Source organism: Gasterosteus aculeatus, chromosome Y, assembly GCF_964276395.1.
Source record: "Gasterosteus aculeatus chromosome Y, fGasAcu3.hap1.1, whole genome shotgun sequence".
Taxonomy (NCBI): Eukaryota; Metazoa; Chordata; class Actinopteri; order Perciformes; family Gasterosteidae; genus Gasterosteus; species Gasterosteus aculeatus.
Window position 1 is genome coordinate 14059065 of NC_135709.1, and position 19667 is coordinate 14078731.

General features: G+C 43.5%; 1 protein-coding gene across 1 annotated transcript in view; it reads left to right on the plus strand.

Moving 5' to 3' along the window:
* LOC120812477 (neural-cadherin-like) overlaps positions 1-5927 on the plus strand; it is a 110398-nt gene extending 104471 nt beyond the window's left edge. The window contains exons 31-33 of the mRNA XM_078097804.1: positions 187-437; positions 4153-4307; positions 4920-5927. Of these exons, the coding sequence (XP_077953930.1) occupies positions 187-437; positions 4153-4307; positions 4920-5486 (973 nt within the window). The 3' untranslated portion in view covers positions 5487-5927. The remainder of the gene's footprint in view (positions 1-186; positions 438-4152; positions 4308-4919) is intronic.
* Positions 5928-19667: the final 13740 nt, after the last annotated feature.

Here is a 19667-nt window from a genome sequence, read left to right on the forward strand (position 1 = left end):
ACTTTGTAACTTTCAAAGAGCATATATTTGAACTTGGTTCAAGGACTATAACTCCTGAGGGATTTGCTGGTGCTTTTGTCTGCTCAGGGGTCAAAACTCTGCAGAACCCGACGCTCCTTTTCATCCGGCAGCTTTCTCCAACTGTCTCTGGTCTCTGTTCCACACCTCTGTTTCCGCTCTGCACAGGTGCCCCGCGGGTCACATGACCAAAGAGAGCTCCCTGGGCAAGGTGTGCGTGTACACGCTGTGCGCCAGCCAGCCCTGTCGCCACGGCACCTGCGTGGCTCACTCGCCATCCCGCTACTCGTGCCGCTGCAGCGAGGGCTACCGGGGGCGACACTGCGAGGTGACGCTCGCCATGTACCACGACGCGGACAGCACCAGCCTCAGCCTGAGCTCCATGTTCGCCATCAGCATATGTGTCATGGCTTTCCTAGGTAGCTATGTCGACTATGTGCTCTTACTCCTGTGGTCTACCTGTGGTGACCCAACACTTCACATGGAAGCGGTAAAGGTTCCCAGGGAATGATGGAGCTTCTTTATGTGTTTCTTTCAATATTTCTTATCTTTTGTGTCCCTTGTCTTTTCCAATTTTATGCTCTGACTTCAGAAGTCAATTTCTTTTTCAGCCTTACTTTTTATGTGTCCGACTTATTGATATTCCACAGTCCTCTCTTCACTCTTCATGTGCTTTTTATGCCATTACTTCAACATATCTGTGTACATTTTAGTTTCCCCAAGTCCCCTCAAATATGTCCACACTGTCCATTTACTGCGATCTACACTATTTGGAGCTGTGATCAGGGACCACATCAAGAAGAAATGCCAATTACAGACAGCTTATTGTATTTTACTTTAATTACCGTTATTCAAGGGGAATCACAGGCCAAGGGTTGGATTTAGAATCCTTTCCTTCACATCCTGATGCATGAGGACTGACGCGCGCGGTGCCATTAGTGTCAGTTGTGGACGTGGCTGCAACGGCGTGTCAGTTTCCCTCTTGTTACACCAACAGTGTCATTTCAAAATACATCCCTCTTCTGTCTGTCTTCACCGGAAGATGTTTCACGCAGCAAAATCCCAGAAGCTTCAGGAGAACATCGACTTTACCTCGATTTACTGACGACCCAGGTGTACCTGTGTTTGTTTGATCCTCTTCATAACCCAACCCTAACCCTATTCGCCATTGACGCGCACTGATCTAAAAAGAAGGCCATTTGGCTTCACAGGCAGGCACAATTATGTATCTATTACAGATTTTAATATTTAAAGTGCCTTAAATTTAATCCGTAGGAGCAATAATACATTTTCTGAAAAATGTAATTTTAACTTGTGAAAATGTGTTTTGAAAGCTATAAAATGTCATTATTCATTAATGATAAGACTTCTGTTTATGAATAGTGACATCACTTAATGACAATCAGCTATCAATATCGTCGCCAATTATTCTTTCGTTGACAAACCGGTAAATCAGCTGATGCCTTGAACCACTTAGGTGCTGATGACACTGTCCAACTTCTGCATGATTGATGATGTCATCAGCTGTCCACCTACACGCACATCTGCTGCCAGCCGTGCCTTTTTAAATGCACATGCATTGATATCTCTACAGAAGATGAACCGTTGTCAGCGATGAGCTAATTGTGTTACAAAGCTAAGAAAATAAGATTTTCCCGGTCGTCACAAAGACCGAAGGACACGTGTGTGTGTGTGTGTGCATCTGTGTGAGTGGCTCTCGTGTTGATGACCCTCTGTGGGGCCACACTGCTGTTTATGAGTCTCTCTGTCGGAGGCAGGCTTATAAAACGCTCGGGCAATTCAATAGTCTCTGCCTCTATTACCGACTCAACGCTCCCTCCAGGGCATGTGGCTAGTATTGGGACATCAGTTATTCTGACATTTGAGAGTGAAACGCATAAAGCGGTCTTCAATATTTGATAATGAATTCAAAGATGATAAAGTGTGGCCTTGGCGTCGCTCATGAAAATGCATGTGTTTCTTGCATGCCGACTAAAGAAAGGTGCGGTCCGTTTAAGTGGCTCGCCCGCTGTCACCGATAAGGCATTTACATGCAAGTCCAGATCTTTCCCCGCACAAAGAACCACCGTCAGTTCGCCGGTACAGTTCAGCCAAAAAGAAGAGCTTAACTTCACAGTCGAGGGTCCTGAATGTGGACAGACGGTTACTCCAGTGATTTAATGAATATGTGGGTATACAACATGTCACCTCGGGATGCTGCTGCCATAAATAACCCACACATGCCGCACCGAGCTGCGCTACTAGCTAGGCGCCAAATTAAAGGGGGACTCCTTCTCTGCTTTGGTGTGCATTGAAGTGCCTGTTCTTCTTATTCCCTCAAAGATTTATAAATAAATAATTTCCCCCAACTCACACACATCACTCATCTGTCTCATTTCTTTCTGCTTATTCATCAATTTTCCTTTCCCTCAACCTAACCATTGATGTTTCTTCCATTTTTTTTTTCCTCATTAAACTCAGACTGGAGCTACAACGAAAGTGTTTTGATCAAACTGTGTTGTGGTGGTTTGCTCAACGCTCATTTGTAATGCACAGTCCAGTCTGGGCTAACATCATAATACCCTGCTCACGCTATCGGTTTGAGGGCAGAGAGGCAGCCGCATTATGGATTGATGAATGACTGCGATGTTTGTTCTCCACCCCGAGTGTTATTGATCTCGCTGCAATGTAGCTGCTCACACATACACATACACACACACACACCACCGGCAAAGTCTTTCCCCAAGCAGCTAGTGTGTGTGCGTGTGTGTGTGGGCGTGCATATGGCTTTATATAAACCGTATGTGGTGCAATGCCTGTGCTTCCCTCTCTGTGTTGTGTTTCGAACCCCCGTACTGATTGTGTAGAACATCCGGTGGAGTTGAGGGTCAAGGGGAGCAGCAGGCCTGCAGGCAGCACCTGTAAGCAGGTATAATTGTAGGCCGGAAGAAGGAGGGCGGGGGTCTTCTCCCGCTGCCGGGCCTCATTGAGATTCAGACGTTTCCTGCGAGGAATCGGCTTCTATATAACACGAGAGAAGCGTAGTGTAAATTATCGTGTTGCAGCTGGTGTTGCATGTGTTCCAGGCAGAGATGATCATTTTTAATTGAGATAACATTTTATTTATTTTTTTGCGCAGATTAGCTACAAGGGAGTTGGTTTTCTTTTTGTGAATATCTGCCTATTAGTGTGACCCCCAAAGAGCCGCATTGGTGCATTCTTCTATTTCGAGGCAATTACCTTAAAAATCCAGACTAATGTGATTACCTTGCATTTCTCATAAGATTTCCAATTAAACCGCTACTTAGCACACATGATATAAACCATTCTAGTTGAAATGGATCCCATCGAGTGTGAGGGATAAAAGCTGAGGCCAGGCAGAGGCCAGCGAGGGACTGAAAAACAGGAACCTCGGCAGACTTAATGAGCGGGGGAAGTGAGGAGGAATGACGGGAGGAAAGTTCCAACGCTGAGACAAAAAAAGAAAGAATAACAGATTAATAAAATAACTAACTAACCCTTGAACTAGTAAAAAACAGACTGCGAGGAAGAGAGAATGAGAAAAGGGGAATGGCAGATGGGAGAAAAATATATTGGTTGAGATTAATGGGCTTAAAAGGTCAGTCCAGCAGGCGGTATAATTCAGCACACAATAGCGGTGATTGATGCGTATGCTTCAGATCCTTCTCTGCTCGGCTCACGCGGCATTCCTACCCACCTCCAGTAAAAGCCACCGCGGCTTTGAGTTTAAGCTGGGAGGAGTACAAATAAGACTGGAGACCGAGGTGCAACTTAAATGGGAGTAGATGGAAAGGTGGAGCCTCCGCCTCCACGTACGTACTGCTGGCACGTGACTGGACACCTAGTGCAACTGATGAGCTCTTAAAGGAAATATTAATGGGATGGAAAATTAGGTTCCCTGTGTTTTAGTCTATACCACCAATCTACAGAATTTAGATTGCATTTTAATTTTCACAAAAAGCATAGCTATTCACATTTTACAGCTAGTTTCTAAAGTATTTAATTCTTTGCATCATCACTTTTCACTTCCATGTTCATCCAAAGTGTTTTTCTGCTCGCTGTCTCCTTTCAATTATGTGAACGCAAGTTAACCGTCTCTCTGGCGCCCCTCAGTGCTGATGCTGGGCCTGTTCCTCTACTCCTGCTGGAGGAGACACAAGGGTCTGAAGGAGGGTGTATACCATGTGTCTGCACACCACGGCGATTGGGAGGACATCCGCGAAAACGTGCTCAACTACGACGAGGAAGGCGGAGGGGAGCAGGACCAGGTAAACAAATGCTACGTGTCCGGTACGGACGGTTGCAACACAGGCAGGGAGAGTAATTACAGCACTGAACACAAACATTGTGCAGCTTTTCTCTTTTTTTCATGTTCAATTTGCAGGTGTTTTCTTATTTTTTAACGTTGAACAATATTTCAGGACCTTTTAAAGGGATTTGAGAAAGCAAATAAGATAGAACAAATGCTAAACCAACAAGAACAGGGACAGGGCGTTTGTTTTGCGCCCTGAAATGAAAATCAAATATCAGCTCCCTGGAGATCTGGCAATGTGAGTCAATTAGCTGAAATTAGACACCAATAGCTGCTGATGCCTCTGTTTTAATAGTGATGTTAATGGCAGTTTTCACCCCCCTGTGCAATCAGATAATTAATTACTTGGCTAATCAATGGTGCCTTTAATGCTAACATCTCTAACAGCTTAGTCTTGGTCTGTGTTAATTTGCTTGCAGAGGCATTTACTTGTTACACTGCTCTGAGCACAAATTAGTGTCATAAGGCAATGATGTTGTTCCATTATCACTGAATTCCAAAAAAGGATTACACGGGAAAAACATGCCACGTCCTTTTCCTTCCTTTGCACTCTGCTTTGCTCCCTCAGAATGCCTTCAACATGGTGGAGCTGCAGCGCTCCCTCCAGCCCAGCCCGGCGCAGTCCCTGCGGTACAGCTACCTGCAGAGCATCGTTTCCTCCCCGCAGACCAAGCCCCCCGAGGACGACGTCAAGAAGGGGGCGCCTAACGGGAACGGCAGCGCAACCATAGCCCTGCGTCTGGCCATTCCGCCGTCGGAGACGGAGAGCCTCCCGTCCCCGCTGACCTTCCGGCGCTCGCAGAAAGCCCTCTCCTTCTCCAGCCAGGACCTGGCCCGCTACCTGTGCGAGGTCATCAGGGACATGGAGCACCCGGAGGAGCTCGGCGCCATGACCACGCCGCGTTGCCCCCACAGAAAGGAGCGCCGGCTGGCTGCGGTTCGCTCGCTGAGCTCCCTCGGCGCGCCGCAGGGGTCAGAGGTCAGGCTCCAGGCGGCCCAGGGCAACCGGCTGGACAGGTTTAAAACCCTGCGGGCCGTGGTAAGCGATTTGAGGGGAGAGTCCAAGGCTCCGGAGGGCCAGAAAGACAAACTGAAGGAGAGCAGAGGGCAGCTGAGCTGTGAGAAGAGCGGGTGAGGCTGCGGCAGAAAAGCGATGCAAATCAGAAGGCGTTGGTGGGATTCCAAAGGGAGATGATTCAATGTGAAATGTGAGACTAGGAGGTCGCCCTCCCCCCGTGAAGTCTACTATAAATGTACTGTATTGATGAAACTTTGATCATTTACGTTCTTTTATATACAACATGTTTACCAATGAATGATCGGATGTGACGTATTGTTTACTCGGCATTGCACTGTACAGTATTTACTTCACAGAAAGCACTTTTTGAAAGCGCCCTGTGTCAAAACCTTTCATGTCCTAAAGCTCATAAGTCTGCAAGCAAGACGGTAAATGAGTTTCCTGTGCGAGGGCTGGATTCTTGTTCTGCCATTAATGACTCATGAAATTATTTGTGATAAATGATTTTGTTTCATTTGTATTATCTATTTCCTTTTAAATAAATAATGATCTTTGATAATATTTCAAGCTTGGTCTTTTTTGAAACACAAGTTCACGTTAGTCATCGTCAAAATCTTTAGCATCTGAAGTTTAAGCCGACTTTCATCATCAAATGTTGGTCAGGCTGCGTTTCTTTTATCAAGACACAAAGTAAAGTCAGATTTGGAAATAAAGAATGAAACACCAATAATATTGTATAATATTCAATACAATTTTAAAATGCTATTAAAAGTAACACAAAGTCAAAGATTAGTGAGCAACATAAATATTATAGAATATCGAGAAAAGGTAAAAAAAATAGTTTTTGCATTCTGCATGTGATGTAATTTCACCCCAGAAAACGACCTTCAATAAGTTACACTGTGTGTCATCGCTACGTTGCTCAGTGAGAGGGCAGTTTTCTCTTCAGTGAGGTTCTCTCTTTTCTAAATACTTATTCACGTTTTTCCTGGATCCCAAGATTTTTTCCTTTGAAGTGAGGGGTAAATATTTAGGAAAAGAATCGAGGAGAAAATGTTTGACGTTTTAACCGTAGCCTCAGTAAAGGATGTCTAAAGAAGGAATTATGATATAGTTTGTTAAATAAAAGTCATAGTATTGTAACTAAAAATAAAGTAACAGTCAGTCAAAAGAGGTCATGGTATAGTATAGTATGAACAAAAATACACAAAATATTCATTAGCCTTTAGTAAAAAGGAAAAGGTGGTGAGAGAAAAAGCCTCTTAATCATTAAAATGTAATCTTTTGCAGTAAATAATGTTGGAATACGATAAAAATAAGATAATCTTTTATTAGTCTTAGTAGTTAGTAGTTAGTTTTAAATTTACAGGATTGAGGCAGCAAAGGGAGTAAAGTTCACACAGACAGAAAACAAGATCAAACCGTCATGAAAAGCAAAAATAAAATAAGAACAAGACTCCACAATAACTGAAATTAAATATAAATACAGAAACAAAAATCCCTTTAAGACCACGAGAAACAAAAAAACAATTCCAACGTCAAGCAAGATCTGCATTATTTTGATGACTTGAAGGCCGGCGCTTTTGTTTTGGAGACTGTTCAGAACATATCTAGGAAATCAGAACACACTCATTCATGCCACAATTAGTCCGGAATAGATCTTCTACTACTATGATCTAACTCCCACCGGCCACGAGAGCCTCTGATGAGTAATGTCAATTTCAGGCTCAATCATTCATGTCTGCACCCTTCAGCGTTCTGAGTTGAGCTTCTGAGGGTCTGCAGCATGAACTAAATATGCGTCCCAATGGGTTGCTCTATATCACTACTGCTTAATTAGCTGGCATTGCTGGAGTTAAACATCTGTGACACTGAAGGGAGCCGCTGGGGAAGCACACAGAGCTGAGATGATGGTCCTGATGACTGTGTCCGGCACACGTACATGATGCATCGTCAGACACATGCAGGCAAAGAAGACAACAGTTTTTTAAGGCGCTTCACATTCAGAAATTTTGCAATCCAGAGTCCAGATCTCTGTGTGAGCTCAAAGATCACAACATGAATGCGACAGTGCATCTGCTTCTCTACAGATAATGCCGAATTATCTATGATTCACTCGGCCTTGCTTCAATCCTTGTCCAAGTTGCACGAAAGCACACTGCCACCTACTGAGAGCAGCAGCTCATCACCTCCGAATTTACACATTGTCTCTGCAGTGCACTTTTTTTCTACATGTAACATTGTCCATTTATAATGCTGGTTTTCATTCACTGCTGGATCAAATAAAACAGCAAATAAGGCTTGAATGGTGCATGCATATCTTACCAGGGCAAGTAGGACACTGAACCAGCTATTCCAGTGGTCAGACTGTGCAGCTTACAGGTGTGACTGAGAGCAGGATGTTCTTCAAAGGAGAAGCGCTGCTCACAGCAAAAGTACCCTGAATGAATAAAGGATAAGATGAGGAACATGTCTCCATCATTTATTCATTTAAATAGATGTAATTTACCTGTCAGCCTTTAGAGGACACTGTGAGTCCATAAGCAGCAGCACTGTAGACACCAGAGGGCGAGAGGGATATACATATTATATGTATATATAAGTAAATGAGTGTATATATAATACTTTATTTCATCGACTTAATTATGATTAACTGATAACTGACTCATTAACTGAGTGATTATTGTTATGGTTAGAGGGGAAATCAGTCTCCATATTATTCTTATTAACTAAAATGAACTAGTTACAGTTTTCAGATAAATGTCCTGGGTTAAAATACATTCAAGTGACTGTGATCCATAAATACTAAAGTACCTCAAGTATTCAACTCAAAAAGTAGTACTTCAGTTTGTTTGGTCTGTTCTTATAACGTGTTGATTGAAACACTGATGCAAGCAAAGTCTTCACATTAGATAACGATTGTGAAAGAATGACAGCAGTACGAAGCATTATTTCTGGCTGCCTGGGTCCTCGTGCACTTCAGGACACATTTCCCATGAGATCCCAGTACAGGAGGCAGGGGTGGGGGTGGGGGTGGGAGGTGGTGGTGGTGGAGGTTATAGTCTGGAGGCGGAGCCACGCAGGAGCAGAGTGTTTGACGTGACAGCTGGAGATTGTGGGAATGAGGGGTGACACAGAGCTCCGGCCTCCTCGGCCCCGGCCAGTCGTCCAGTCCGACTGTCAGTCAGTCAATCTGAAATTCCAGCTCTGTTTACTCTAGTGTTATTAACGTGTGCGTGCCTGTGTGCGTGTGTGTGTGTCCGTGTTTGTCCTCGGGCCATGGATCTGTGGAGAAGTGACAGTGTGGCGTGGCCCTCTGTCACTCGCCCAGTAAAGTGGCAAGCGTGTCAGCCCTCCTGACAGACGCTCCCGTCCTGCCGGCCCGAAGACGGCGGCTGCAAATATGGGACACGTCTCGTGACAGAGCGACACAGCCGACGCGACAACCTCGACGCGCAGACAGGACGCGAGCAGTCAAGTTTGATCTGAGGGGTGGGGTGTGGGGGAGGGTGGGGTCACCTCTGAGGGCCCGGGCTCCTCGGAGGGGGGGAGTGAAGGCCGCGGTGTTCCCGGCACAGCTGGGGATGGCTTCGCTTACAGTCTTTTGTTGTTGTTTTTAAATGGATGTAAGAGAAACCAGGGTTTTGTGTCGGAGATGTCATGACGTGGTCCTCAAATGTGCCCTGATGTTCTCATTCTGGGATGTTGTTGACAAACCGGACAACCACCGAGAAGCTTGGCAGCCTTTTAATTGGGTGTATCATTTTCAGAGAGTAGCACTCACTGGTTTGAGATAGAAGGTATGTAGGGTCCTGTTTCTGAAAACCAAACCTTACAGAAAATCTACATTTTGACCTCATTCTGCATATTTGTGGGGGAAAAGATCATTACTAAGGGCCAGTTGGGTATTATTTTTGCAGAACAGATACATAAAGTTTTTGAAAATAATATTGTGTCATTAACAATTGAAAGGTCACTGTTGATGGTCCCAATGTGCAGAGGGTTTCGTACAGGTGCTGACATACAAACCCACCTTCAATCTAAAGCAATCGATTTCCCTCATCAGACTTGAAGTCTATATGCTCCTCTTTCATCCTTCTAGATAAGAACATCAACATGTTTAATGCATCTAAATCTGACCTGTGGGACCTTCTTATTTATGTATAAGTGTATTTTAATTATTCCATTAATACATTTAGCTGTAAGTGCAGTAACCACATCCTTTTTATACATCATAGTTTTTAGTTGTGTTACTTTTATAGTTGTATATATAATATATAAGATTATATATGCACTATGTGGGTCACAGCTATTTAAACAGTGTGCCGGATTTAATCCACATAATATCGTAATAATGCTGTAAATAGTTAACTTTACCCATCCAAGTCATTTCTTTACGTAAATCAGCTATTCCACGTCTTTTTCTCAAGAATGAGAAAGTGAACCACAGAGAAATAAATGGATGTCTAAACTAACCAACCCAACACGCAGTTCTCGTTCTCGGCCCACAGATGGCGCTGTTTGCCACACCTGAGCTCTGCCTGATATACTTCCACTACTCAGCTCTGCTGATCTGTGCTCACATCAAGATCCTCAGGTTTCTTTTCAGACTCATGCAGATGCTTTACCCCCCCCCCTTTTTTTTGTTCAACATTTTACAAACGGCGCCCCATACCACACCACCTCCCAGAAATGCGCTGGGCGCAGTTTATCATTGACTCTGTGGGAGCATGTAATGGCACAATCGTGGTGGATTCCGTGAGCGGTTGATTTATTAATCACTGTCCTCGGCTAAGCTGTGAATACTCAAATAGTCACCAATAACCTCCAGAAATCGCCTCCTCTCGCTGCCTTTCTTCTCTTGTTGTAAATGGGTTTTGCGCTCAGCGCCTACAGGTGACTTTGAGGCAGTAATTGAGTGACAACAACAACTAAAACTGTGAGGGGGCTCCGGTGTTGAATGTGGGCCGTTTGAAGCTCTCAAGGACTTTAAGTATACATCATCACGGAAGAGGAGGGTTGAGAGAACAGCAGCGGTGGGGAAGAAGAGGGGAGAAGCAGAGGGCCCCTGACAGATGGGCTTAGTGAGTGAATCATTGACAGGGTCCTGCTAACGGATGCCGGCTCCATCAATAGCTCAAAGGCTGCGTGATGAATTACTGCAGACAAACAATGCTGAGTAAGCAAATGTGTTTTTAACAAAGACCGGTGAAAATATTATTCAGAGCTACGAAAATCAAGTAGAGGCTATAATGTGTGCTTTATTTGTTGGGTTTCACGAGAGAAAACGGCAGAGCGACAGAAAAACGTAAAGCATAGCTTCTCTTTACATTTAAATGATGAATGTATTTTACATGTATTCTTTGAATTTGGTTTCACTTATTTGTATACATTTATTTGTATGTTTATTTCTTCAGAAGTATGCCACCTCTCATTTTTTCCTCAGTAACAGATTTAAAAAGTATTTTAAAATGTATATTACAGTTCAAGATATTAATTAATTAACCTACTTTTTATAGAGACGCCAAAATAACAGTTAACAGTCCATAGTAAAAATACGTAAGATTTGACTAAGATCAAACCGTGTTTAAAAATGATTTTTATTTATGGTCGCTGTAAATGACCACTAGCAGTGTTCTTTTATCTTGATGATCCTGTTTCCTACTTAGATTTTATGTGACTTTTATTTTGACATCATACTATCTGCTAACGTGATTAATCGCTCGCGCTCATGCTCACATTTGTTCAAAAGAAGACACGAGAAGCTAGCTAGCAACTTAATAATTTAAGCTAATGGCGGCGGACTTCCCTGGATTACCACTTTATAGCACCCTTTGATATGCGGAGCGAGGTATGTGGTTCATTGTAATTGTATTTCATTATATTTCATGTAAATTCATTTCATATAATGACTGTTGCTTGCTGTGCTGTTATCCATGTATGCTAAAGTGCATTTGTCAAAGGATTATTTTGTATCTGGCTAAATTGCGTTTGTCATTTCCCTTTTTAGTTTTCATGGTGTTGGTGTTGGTGTTGGTGCTATGCACACTCATCTGAATTAAAGTACACCCGTCTGGAAACACTCCCAAGCCTGTTTATACAAAGTTGAAGGGATGCTACAGTCGCTGTGGTCGCTTTTTTAAATGACAGGTCACATGTGTTTCAGCAGCCTAAGACTCCAGCCGCCAGCCTCCTTTGTCTCCACATCTAAAGGGAGTTGGGCTGTGAGAAATGTAACACACAAAGGACATTTAGAAAGAAAAAATCCCCCTGCACAGTTAGTCCCTTTTTCCCTCAAAAGCCGGAACACGCTGCATTAACTGCTTTATCCATGTTCAGCTAAAGACCCACTAATCGGAGGCAAATACCCGTTTATATGATATAATATTACAATTTGGCCACTGCGGTTTCCAACATTTTGTGTACACTCTCTCTCTCTCCGAGGCGGCAGTAAATCCTGATGTGTGCACACAGGTAGCACTGCTGTGGCCCCCTGCCTGCGTCCCAGGTGTCCGACAGCAGACAGGGATGGCGCGACCAGGCGGGCCCGGGCCGTGTTGGACGGGGTCAGCCATCAGCAGGACAGACAGGCATGTGGCAGTGATCTCCCCGTGACAGGCTGTGTCAGAGCCACCGCGGGGCCACCAAACCGTCGCTTCCCCACCCCCCGTCATCCCACCTGACTGCTGACAGAGGGGACGCGCTGAATTCTCAAGTTGGCACCACCCGCCTTGCTTTACAGTGTGTCCATTGTGGCGTCTGAAATTCGGCACTGTATTCTCGGTAATGGCGCGGCGCCCGTGTTACGTGTTCAATTTGAATGTTCCTAAAAGGTGAATTCAGTTTGAATGCTTCGCCTGCTTGGAAATGTGCGACCCCAGGGCGGACATATTGAAGCAGACAAGTCCTACAAGAGGAGGAGATGCAAACCTGTCAAATGACATAATTGCCATTTTGTAACAAGGCCTGTCTCTACAGCTGGTGATTCTTTACCCTGATGGGAGTGTTTGCTTGAGTGTGTGTGTGCGTGTGTGTGTGTGTGTGTGTGTGTGTGTGTGTGCGTGTGTGTGAGAGAGTGTATTTACTCAAAAGCACTCTCTGCCCCTATTCTCTGTGACCCAGTCTGACAGGTGACATTCGGAGCAGTTCAGGAGATGTATGTGCCATTTGTGTCCATGGCAGGGTCAGAGCGTGTTACATGACCTGCAGGACGGAGAGATAGAGAAAAGATACTAATCTTACTCGGTGGAATCAATACGGCGCAGAGAGGGACTGATAATTGACCGCTGTCAATCAATCAGGGCCATGTTTGTGCAGCCATTAAACCTCTCTTTGAGAGAGGAGGAAACACAATAGGCACGGGGAAGATGGAGAATTAAAGCTTCTCAGAACTCATGATGTTATAATCTACAGCGGCAATACAGTTTTTTTGAGCCTTCAATTAAAGTGGAATTCTGCAATATTTCCAGACAAGAATCATGTTATCAATACAGCATTCAATTCAGTTATTATATTATATATAGTATTATATTCGATTCTATACATAAAACTGCCAAGCAGTTTATAATGTCGTTGAGAACAGTTCAATTTGTTTTATTTAGTATAGCCCAAAATCGCAAATTACAAATATCAGCACAGAAAAAATCCCCCCAAAAAATCAATCCCACCTTTGCCAGAAAAAGAAAAGTACTCCTGGTTAATTTTTACCCATTAACGAGTTCACTTTTACTTGTGGTGGAAGTATATCCTGATGTTTATGTCTTTGTACATTAAAGCTTAACATTTTTTTTGTGCATGCATTTTAAATCTAAAGGAGTATGTAATTCAATAAATTGAATTTTGTGGTGGAAGATTTTGCACAGACAATCGTTAAGTAAGAAACAAAGGCTCTTGTGGTGGAAATTTGTGGATTTAGCCCATGTGAGAAATCAAAAGTATCTTGAACTTGCTTTGTGAGTATAAAGTATTTATTACTAACTAGAATATAGGAAAAAGATAAAGAATACAGAAATCATCAGCACAAGTTGTAAGCACAGACAGAAGTCAAATGACTACAATTCAGCTGAAAAGGGACAGATGTTCCTTCCCCCAAAAGGAGCAGGAAGATCTGACAAAGTTGAAGAGGAGAACAGGAGCTTATATACACTTCAGGGAGGTTTGTGCTGCCTCAGGACAGGACAGCCCACCCCTCAAGAGGAGTGTTGGAAAAGTAGCAGATGATGTAGGGGTGACCCCGTGACCCTCCCTTTATGGACCCAGACAATCAACATCTAAAAGGTCAGTCAGGGCACGCATGATTTCATCTGTGTCTTATCTCACCCTGGACTTCCTTAAGTCACCGGCTCACATCAAAGGTCGCATTCCTGAGAGCCTCACCCCACGCAGGCTCAACAATTTTCCCCCAACAGCTCTGAGTCAAGTATGTCTTTTCTCCGTTTATTTCCTTGCACGGGAAAAAGGGTCACAACAGCTACGTGGTCAGTAGACTGTCAAGAACCTCCTTTTTTCCTCCCAACACATCGAGGCAGTTCTTATACCTAAGTTCTAAGTTTAGATATCGGTGGCGTCAACAGAAACCTTGACCATCTTGTTGAGTATCTACAGCCAGGGTACTGGGAACATCTTATCCATGTAAGACACGTCAGTTCTTTGACCGTGTCCCTGCTCTCCCAACATGCTAAAACAAAGGTGGTCATAGACATAACAAACACTTTGTTCAATCTCTACAGCTATGACGCTGGAAACATCTAATCCAAGTGGGAGACGTCAGTTCTTATGTCAGGGCCTTTGTGACCTAAGCACTTGCAACTAATAAACTGGTTATACAAATGAAGCATTTAAAAGGGTCACATATCATTTTCCCATTACATTCCACTCTTTTGATTACATAATAATCACACACTATGCATCAATTTAGAATGCCTACTCTAAAAATTTACCATCTGATATTTACCACATCAAATATCACAAACATGAACATCTGGACATCGCTCACAAAACTTTGCCTGCCACAGAACAAAAACCCTCCGAAATGGGGGAAAATAGCAAGAAACAGTTAGGAGAAGAAAAAGACTAGAAACCTTCTCACATTATTTGAGCGTTACACCCCAGATGTCATGTGTACAGTATTGAAATAAAAAAGTTGAAAAGAAATGAAAACATGTTTAAATCACAATACTGGAACTTGATTCCCTATCACACAACACAGATATAGAATATTGTGGAAAGGTCATTATATCAATCATATTTACGTTACATACTAATAAATGCAGGGATAAAAGCTGTCCGAGTCACTGTTGGGGTTATCGTCAGAGTTACGTCCAGGCAACAAGTTTGGTGGTGAGTCATTAGGTGACCCCAGGCTGTACATAGCTATTTGTTTCGCCAAGAGTTGGGCAATCGTATGACGGATCAATGGGATACCGCAAATTACGAATGCGAAGAGAACACAGAGGATAGTAGCTGCTTGTATTAGTGTTCCTTTCCATGAATACCACACCCGTGTGAACCAATCTGGGGAGGGAGATTTGTCTCTTGCCATAGATTCTTGAAGTTTTGTCATGTTTTGTATCGCCTGATGAATAATGCCTTCGTCTTTGTCATTTTCAGGGATAAACGTACAGCAATATACTCCTTTGATAGCACAAACACCTCCTTGGGCAGCGGTCAATTGGTCTAGTACCATGCGGTTCTGCATAATGTCCTACTTTGGCATGAGTAAAATATCAGATGACGTTGTCCAACATTTTACAGTAAAAGAACAATTATTAGCAAGCAGTATTGTTGCATTTGAAGAATGTGGAGCTAATTGTTAACATGAATGAGAGTTAGATGTATAACAATGTCATCACGTTTCACTGTCTCTGTGTTTAGAAAATCTCTTTCATAAACGTAGATTCTCAGCATCGGGTCGGAGACGTTGTGTAGGACAGAACCTCAGTCGAGAGCTTTTGTCTCTAATTATCTGCGAAAAGATGTTGCGCATACACTCTGCAATCATGAGGGCATCAGTTACATAAACAAGAGTTTTTCCATAAACATGAGAGTGATTGAACACTGTTCGTGCTATGATGTTTGTCTGTGTTAATGGGTGGTGCAGTGAGGTATTTCTGCACCACAGAGGTTACACACATGTGGAGCTGCACCAAAAAAGCCAATGCAAACACACACGGCGCACCAGAGGCGTAGACCACAAATGCATGTGATGAGAGGAGGTGACATCAGAATATGCAAAAAAGACTTTGCCGCAGGCCAGAGATTTTTAATGATGAATCCATTCATTATAGAATAAGGTCATTATGCTTTTGTTGTCATGAAATGTACACATTCATCATCAGTCCACCCAGGACCGAGTCCATTGTCCCTCTTCTCTGGACGACCTTGAATGAAAAATGTATAAAGCAAAAAAACAAAAAACAAACACACCCAGTGCTGTAGTGGTAAAATTAGATGTGGGTAAACTCTGAATTTTGTGATCATACAGACCTCGACGCGATGCGAAGCGTCGCGACTCTGTAAGGCTGTCCTGGCTATATTGCATTATGTTAAATGTTAAATTTAAGAAAACAGTAAAGAAAGGTATGTCAACACAACACAACAACACAATTGCAGATTAAGAACTATCTACATACGGAGTCTCCTTTTTACAGTAGTGCCCAGAGGGCCTCCTTATCCTGAAATATTGTCTGACATGAAACCGGTCCGTGAGGTAAGAAAGGTTGGGGACCACTGGGTTGATTCACAACGTGTATGTGTTTACACACCTCCTGGATCCTGATTGGTGTCGCTGCTGCAGCCGCAAGGCACTGATTGGATGCTCACAGACCGTAATACAGCGCAGATGAACATGATTCAGACTACGGCGTTTATATGTTCAACAATAGGAAACGTAGTCTTAGCTGTTTTAAAATTACACCAATTTTATTTCGGATTATTCCAACAGAAGAATACAAGGCGCAGGGAACTTTGAGGTGCATAAACGCTATTTATAGGTGCGTAAACGCTATTTCCAAAATTCTAGAGGTGCGTAAATGGCGTTTACGTGCGTTTAAATGTGTTGTTCAGCTGTTTCAAATTTGCACCGAAGACTAAACCAAATATATGAGCCTGTAATGAAACATTTTATGCTAATTGTATTTATTTATGAGCAAATTAATGGCAGCCGTGCAAAACGGATGATGATGTGAGCACACACGCAACATGATAGGATTCATTAGCTGTTTGCAGGTAATTAGAGGAAATAATTAAGGTGATTAGAGTGTGTCACGGGCACGTATATGTACACACACATTTTGACACGTGCTTGTACAGTATACATCAAAAGATCTCCCCTACTGCCCCTCCCTGTTTTTTTGCAACGCTTTGTGGAAATTGCTGACATTGCTGTCTTGAAAAAACTATTTCTCCTCTCAACTTCGCCTTCCTTGGCTGATCTCCTGTTTGCAAAGGTTCCCCTCCGGTCACAAATCCCTCACACCTGGCCTGGCCACAATGCGACTTATGCAGAGGTGACATATTGGTGCACCAAAGATACAATCGAGTCGAGAGCTCGGGCACAATGCAGGAGTGATAAATCAACAAGCTCGCGCTCCCCAATATAGGCAGCACAGTAACACAGAGAATAGTCTGTTGTCCATCTGAATAGCTGAGTGGTAACACACACACACACACACACACTCATACACCCGCTTGTACATACGTATAAAGGCAGCATTCAGCCGTGCATGTCCTGCAAAAATAAAATGTTGAAGTGTGTAACAGAAGCTGTAACATGGAGGCTAAAACCTGCTGATTATCTGAGTGTAATAAGCAAGCATGCCTCTTCTCCAGTGTAATTGGTCTGCAGTGGATCTGCAGCCGAAGCTCGTTAGTGTCACAGCAGAAATAATCACGCAGTAAAAAACCCTCCTATGACTTATCACCATACATCATACACATGCACACTTAGAGATGCATGAATGATTACCTCAAACACACACACACACTTTTGATAGGTGAAGCTTTAGTGTTATAATGGTGCATTTATGCAGGATCTTGAGAGTAAGCGTTACAGCTTGCCATGTGTGTTGGATGCTATTTTGCTTGTAGAATCAAAAGCCTCAAACTATGCAGAACTGCATGTGCAAATGTTGAGTTTGCATGAGTTACATTTCAAGTTTTCTATTTTTCTCCACTGAAATAAGTCTCTGTAAACTCTGTATTTCTCTGAAATCCACCGTCAAATATCCTCCATCATTCAAACACTCCTCTCTAATATTTTATTCTTGGTGAAAATGTATGTGAATTTATATGCAATATATATATATATCAATTAATAAAATAATCAGTTCCTGATTCTGTTTTGAGAAATTCATCTCAAATAATGACGCTTATCTTCTTCCTTATCAAATATACTATAACAACCTATATTCTCTCCCTGGTTTGACTGCTGCAGAAATTCCTCTGGACGCTGTATCTGCATGTTGTTCGAGATAGGGAACAATAAGAAAAACCTGCTTGTGATTCCAGCCTTACAATTGCAGAAAAAATATCCCTTGAGCCACCGTTTCGCCTCGGAGAGAAATGGTTCCAGAGGAGTGCTCCTGCGAGAAGAAATACTGAGTAGATGTTTATTGTTTACCAGTCTATATAGAAAAGACTGTGGACCCCTTCATTGTTTAAGATGAAGGTGAAAGGCTGTGTGTGTGAATCTGTGTGTGTGGGTGGTGACTGATGATCCTGATTCAGAGAGGGGACCTACACAACGCCTAGAACAGAATCAAACTCCGACTCACAGGTATATACACCACCTGCAACACAAGTAATTTAAATGTCCTCCTCGGCCATCGTAGCATCAAGAAAATTCAATCACCCTGTCTGCTGCTGGAGCGAGGACATCGTTCTCTGAGATTACTTGCAAAGAAACTTAATAGCTAAGAGCATTAAATGCTGGTTGTTGCTAGCACTGCTGCCAATAGCGAATAAATGATTTTGGCAGTGCATACAGACAGGGAAATCAATACCAGAGGGGTTTCTGTGGCGTTGGGCTTCTGTATTCATGTAAACATGGGAAGTGGTTGTCTTCACACCTCAGAGCGAGATTACCTCTCACCACTGGAGGCTTGTCCGAGTGCAGAGGGAGATGCAGCTCTTAGCTTGATTCTGCCATCGACAGGAAGATGATATTTGAGCATCATCTATTCCAATGTGGCATATGCAAATATCATGCTTTTTTTTTATTATTCTGGTTGCCCACACTGCATTGCACAGCGGGGAGGAAACCTCCCTGCTTTGATAAGTGAGTGTTCGAGCAGAATAACTGTTGCACATTTAGCGACTGCTGCCTGGAAGTGTCTCTGCTACATGCTTGGTCGAAGCTCTTTTGCTGTCGCTTCCCCCCGCTATGACCCGTCTCTCCATACCTCCGTGCAGGCATCAGTTAGGGGGCAAATGGAGGGAGGGAGACGGGAGAGGAGGAAGAGGAAGGAGGAGGAGGAGGAGGAGGAGGAGGACGGGGGGGAGGAGGATGCAGTGGTGTGAGGGGGCTACTGCTCAGTCTTAGTGACCGGGTGAAAAGGCAGCGCAGATGTAATTTGTCCTCAATGGCTGTTTGGGAAGAGTAATTGTGGTGACATTGGCGGGTCGATAGTATGGATTTTTTGTTTGGAGTGCCCTGTGTGTGTGGTGCTAAGGGGAGGCCAGGAAATATAACACTGCAGCTCAAATACAATAAAAATTGATCGAGGGTGTGGTGGTTGTTTTCAGAGCTGGTAGCCATCGTTTGGCCGTGGATGTCATACTGTAGCTGCTGTGGTTATCAAATACACCCCACCGTTCTGCCCTATTAACACCGAATGTCCCGGGCTTCAAACCGGTCTTTCACGCAGTTTAAGCGCTTGAACAAATACATCAGTTAAGTCGTGTTTCACCAGAGCAAGTGTAGAGTCGGACTACACGATAGAAAGGAGTGGCTGTGTGCTGAAACACGTACAGATTTGTCAAGCCTTTTTGGATATGGTCCCCACGGGAAAGACGGACAACATCTGGTAACTACACATTGCACCCAGAAGCGTCTGTAATATACGCGTTTGGACATTAGGGACAGAGTGTGCTGCTATTTTAAAAGAAAATGTGGAGGTTGTGTACGCCGGCTCTGGTGTGCCGGTCAACTTTTAACATGATCAGGCAATGATGTGTGAGCACAGTGTGTTTTGTCCACCCTAAGAAATGTAATGAGGGAGAAGAAAAGGGGTTACGACACAGTGATGAGACATACACTGTCTGTCTTGCATTAGACGAAGACTCTTGAGGGGGGGAGGG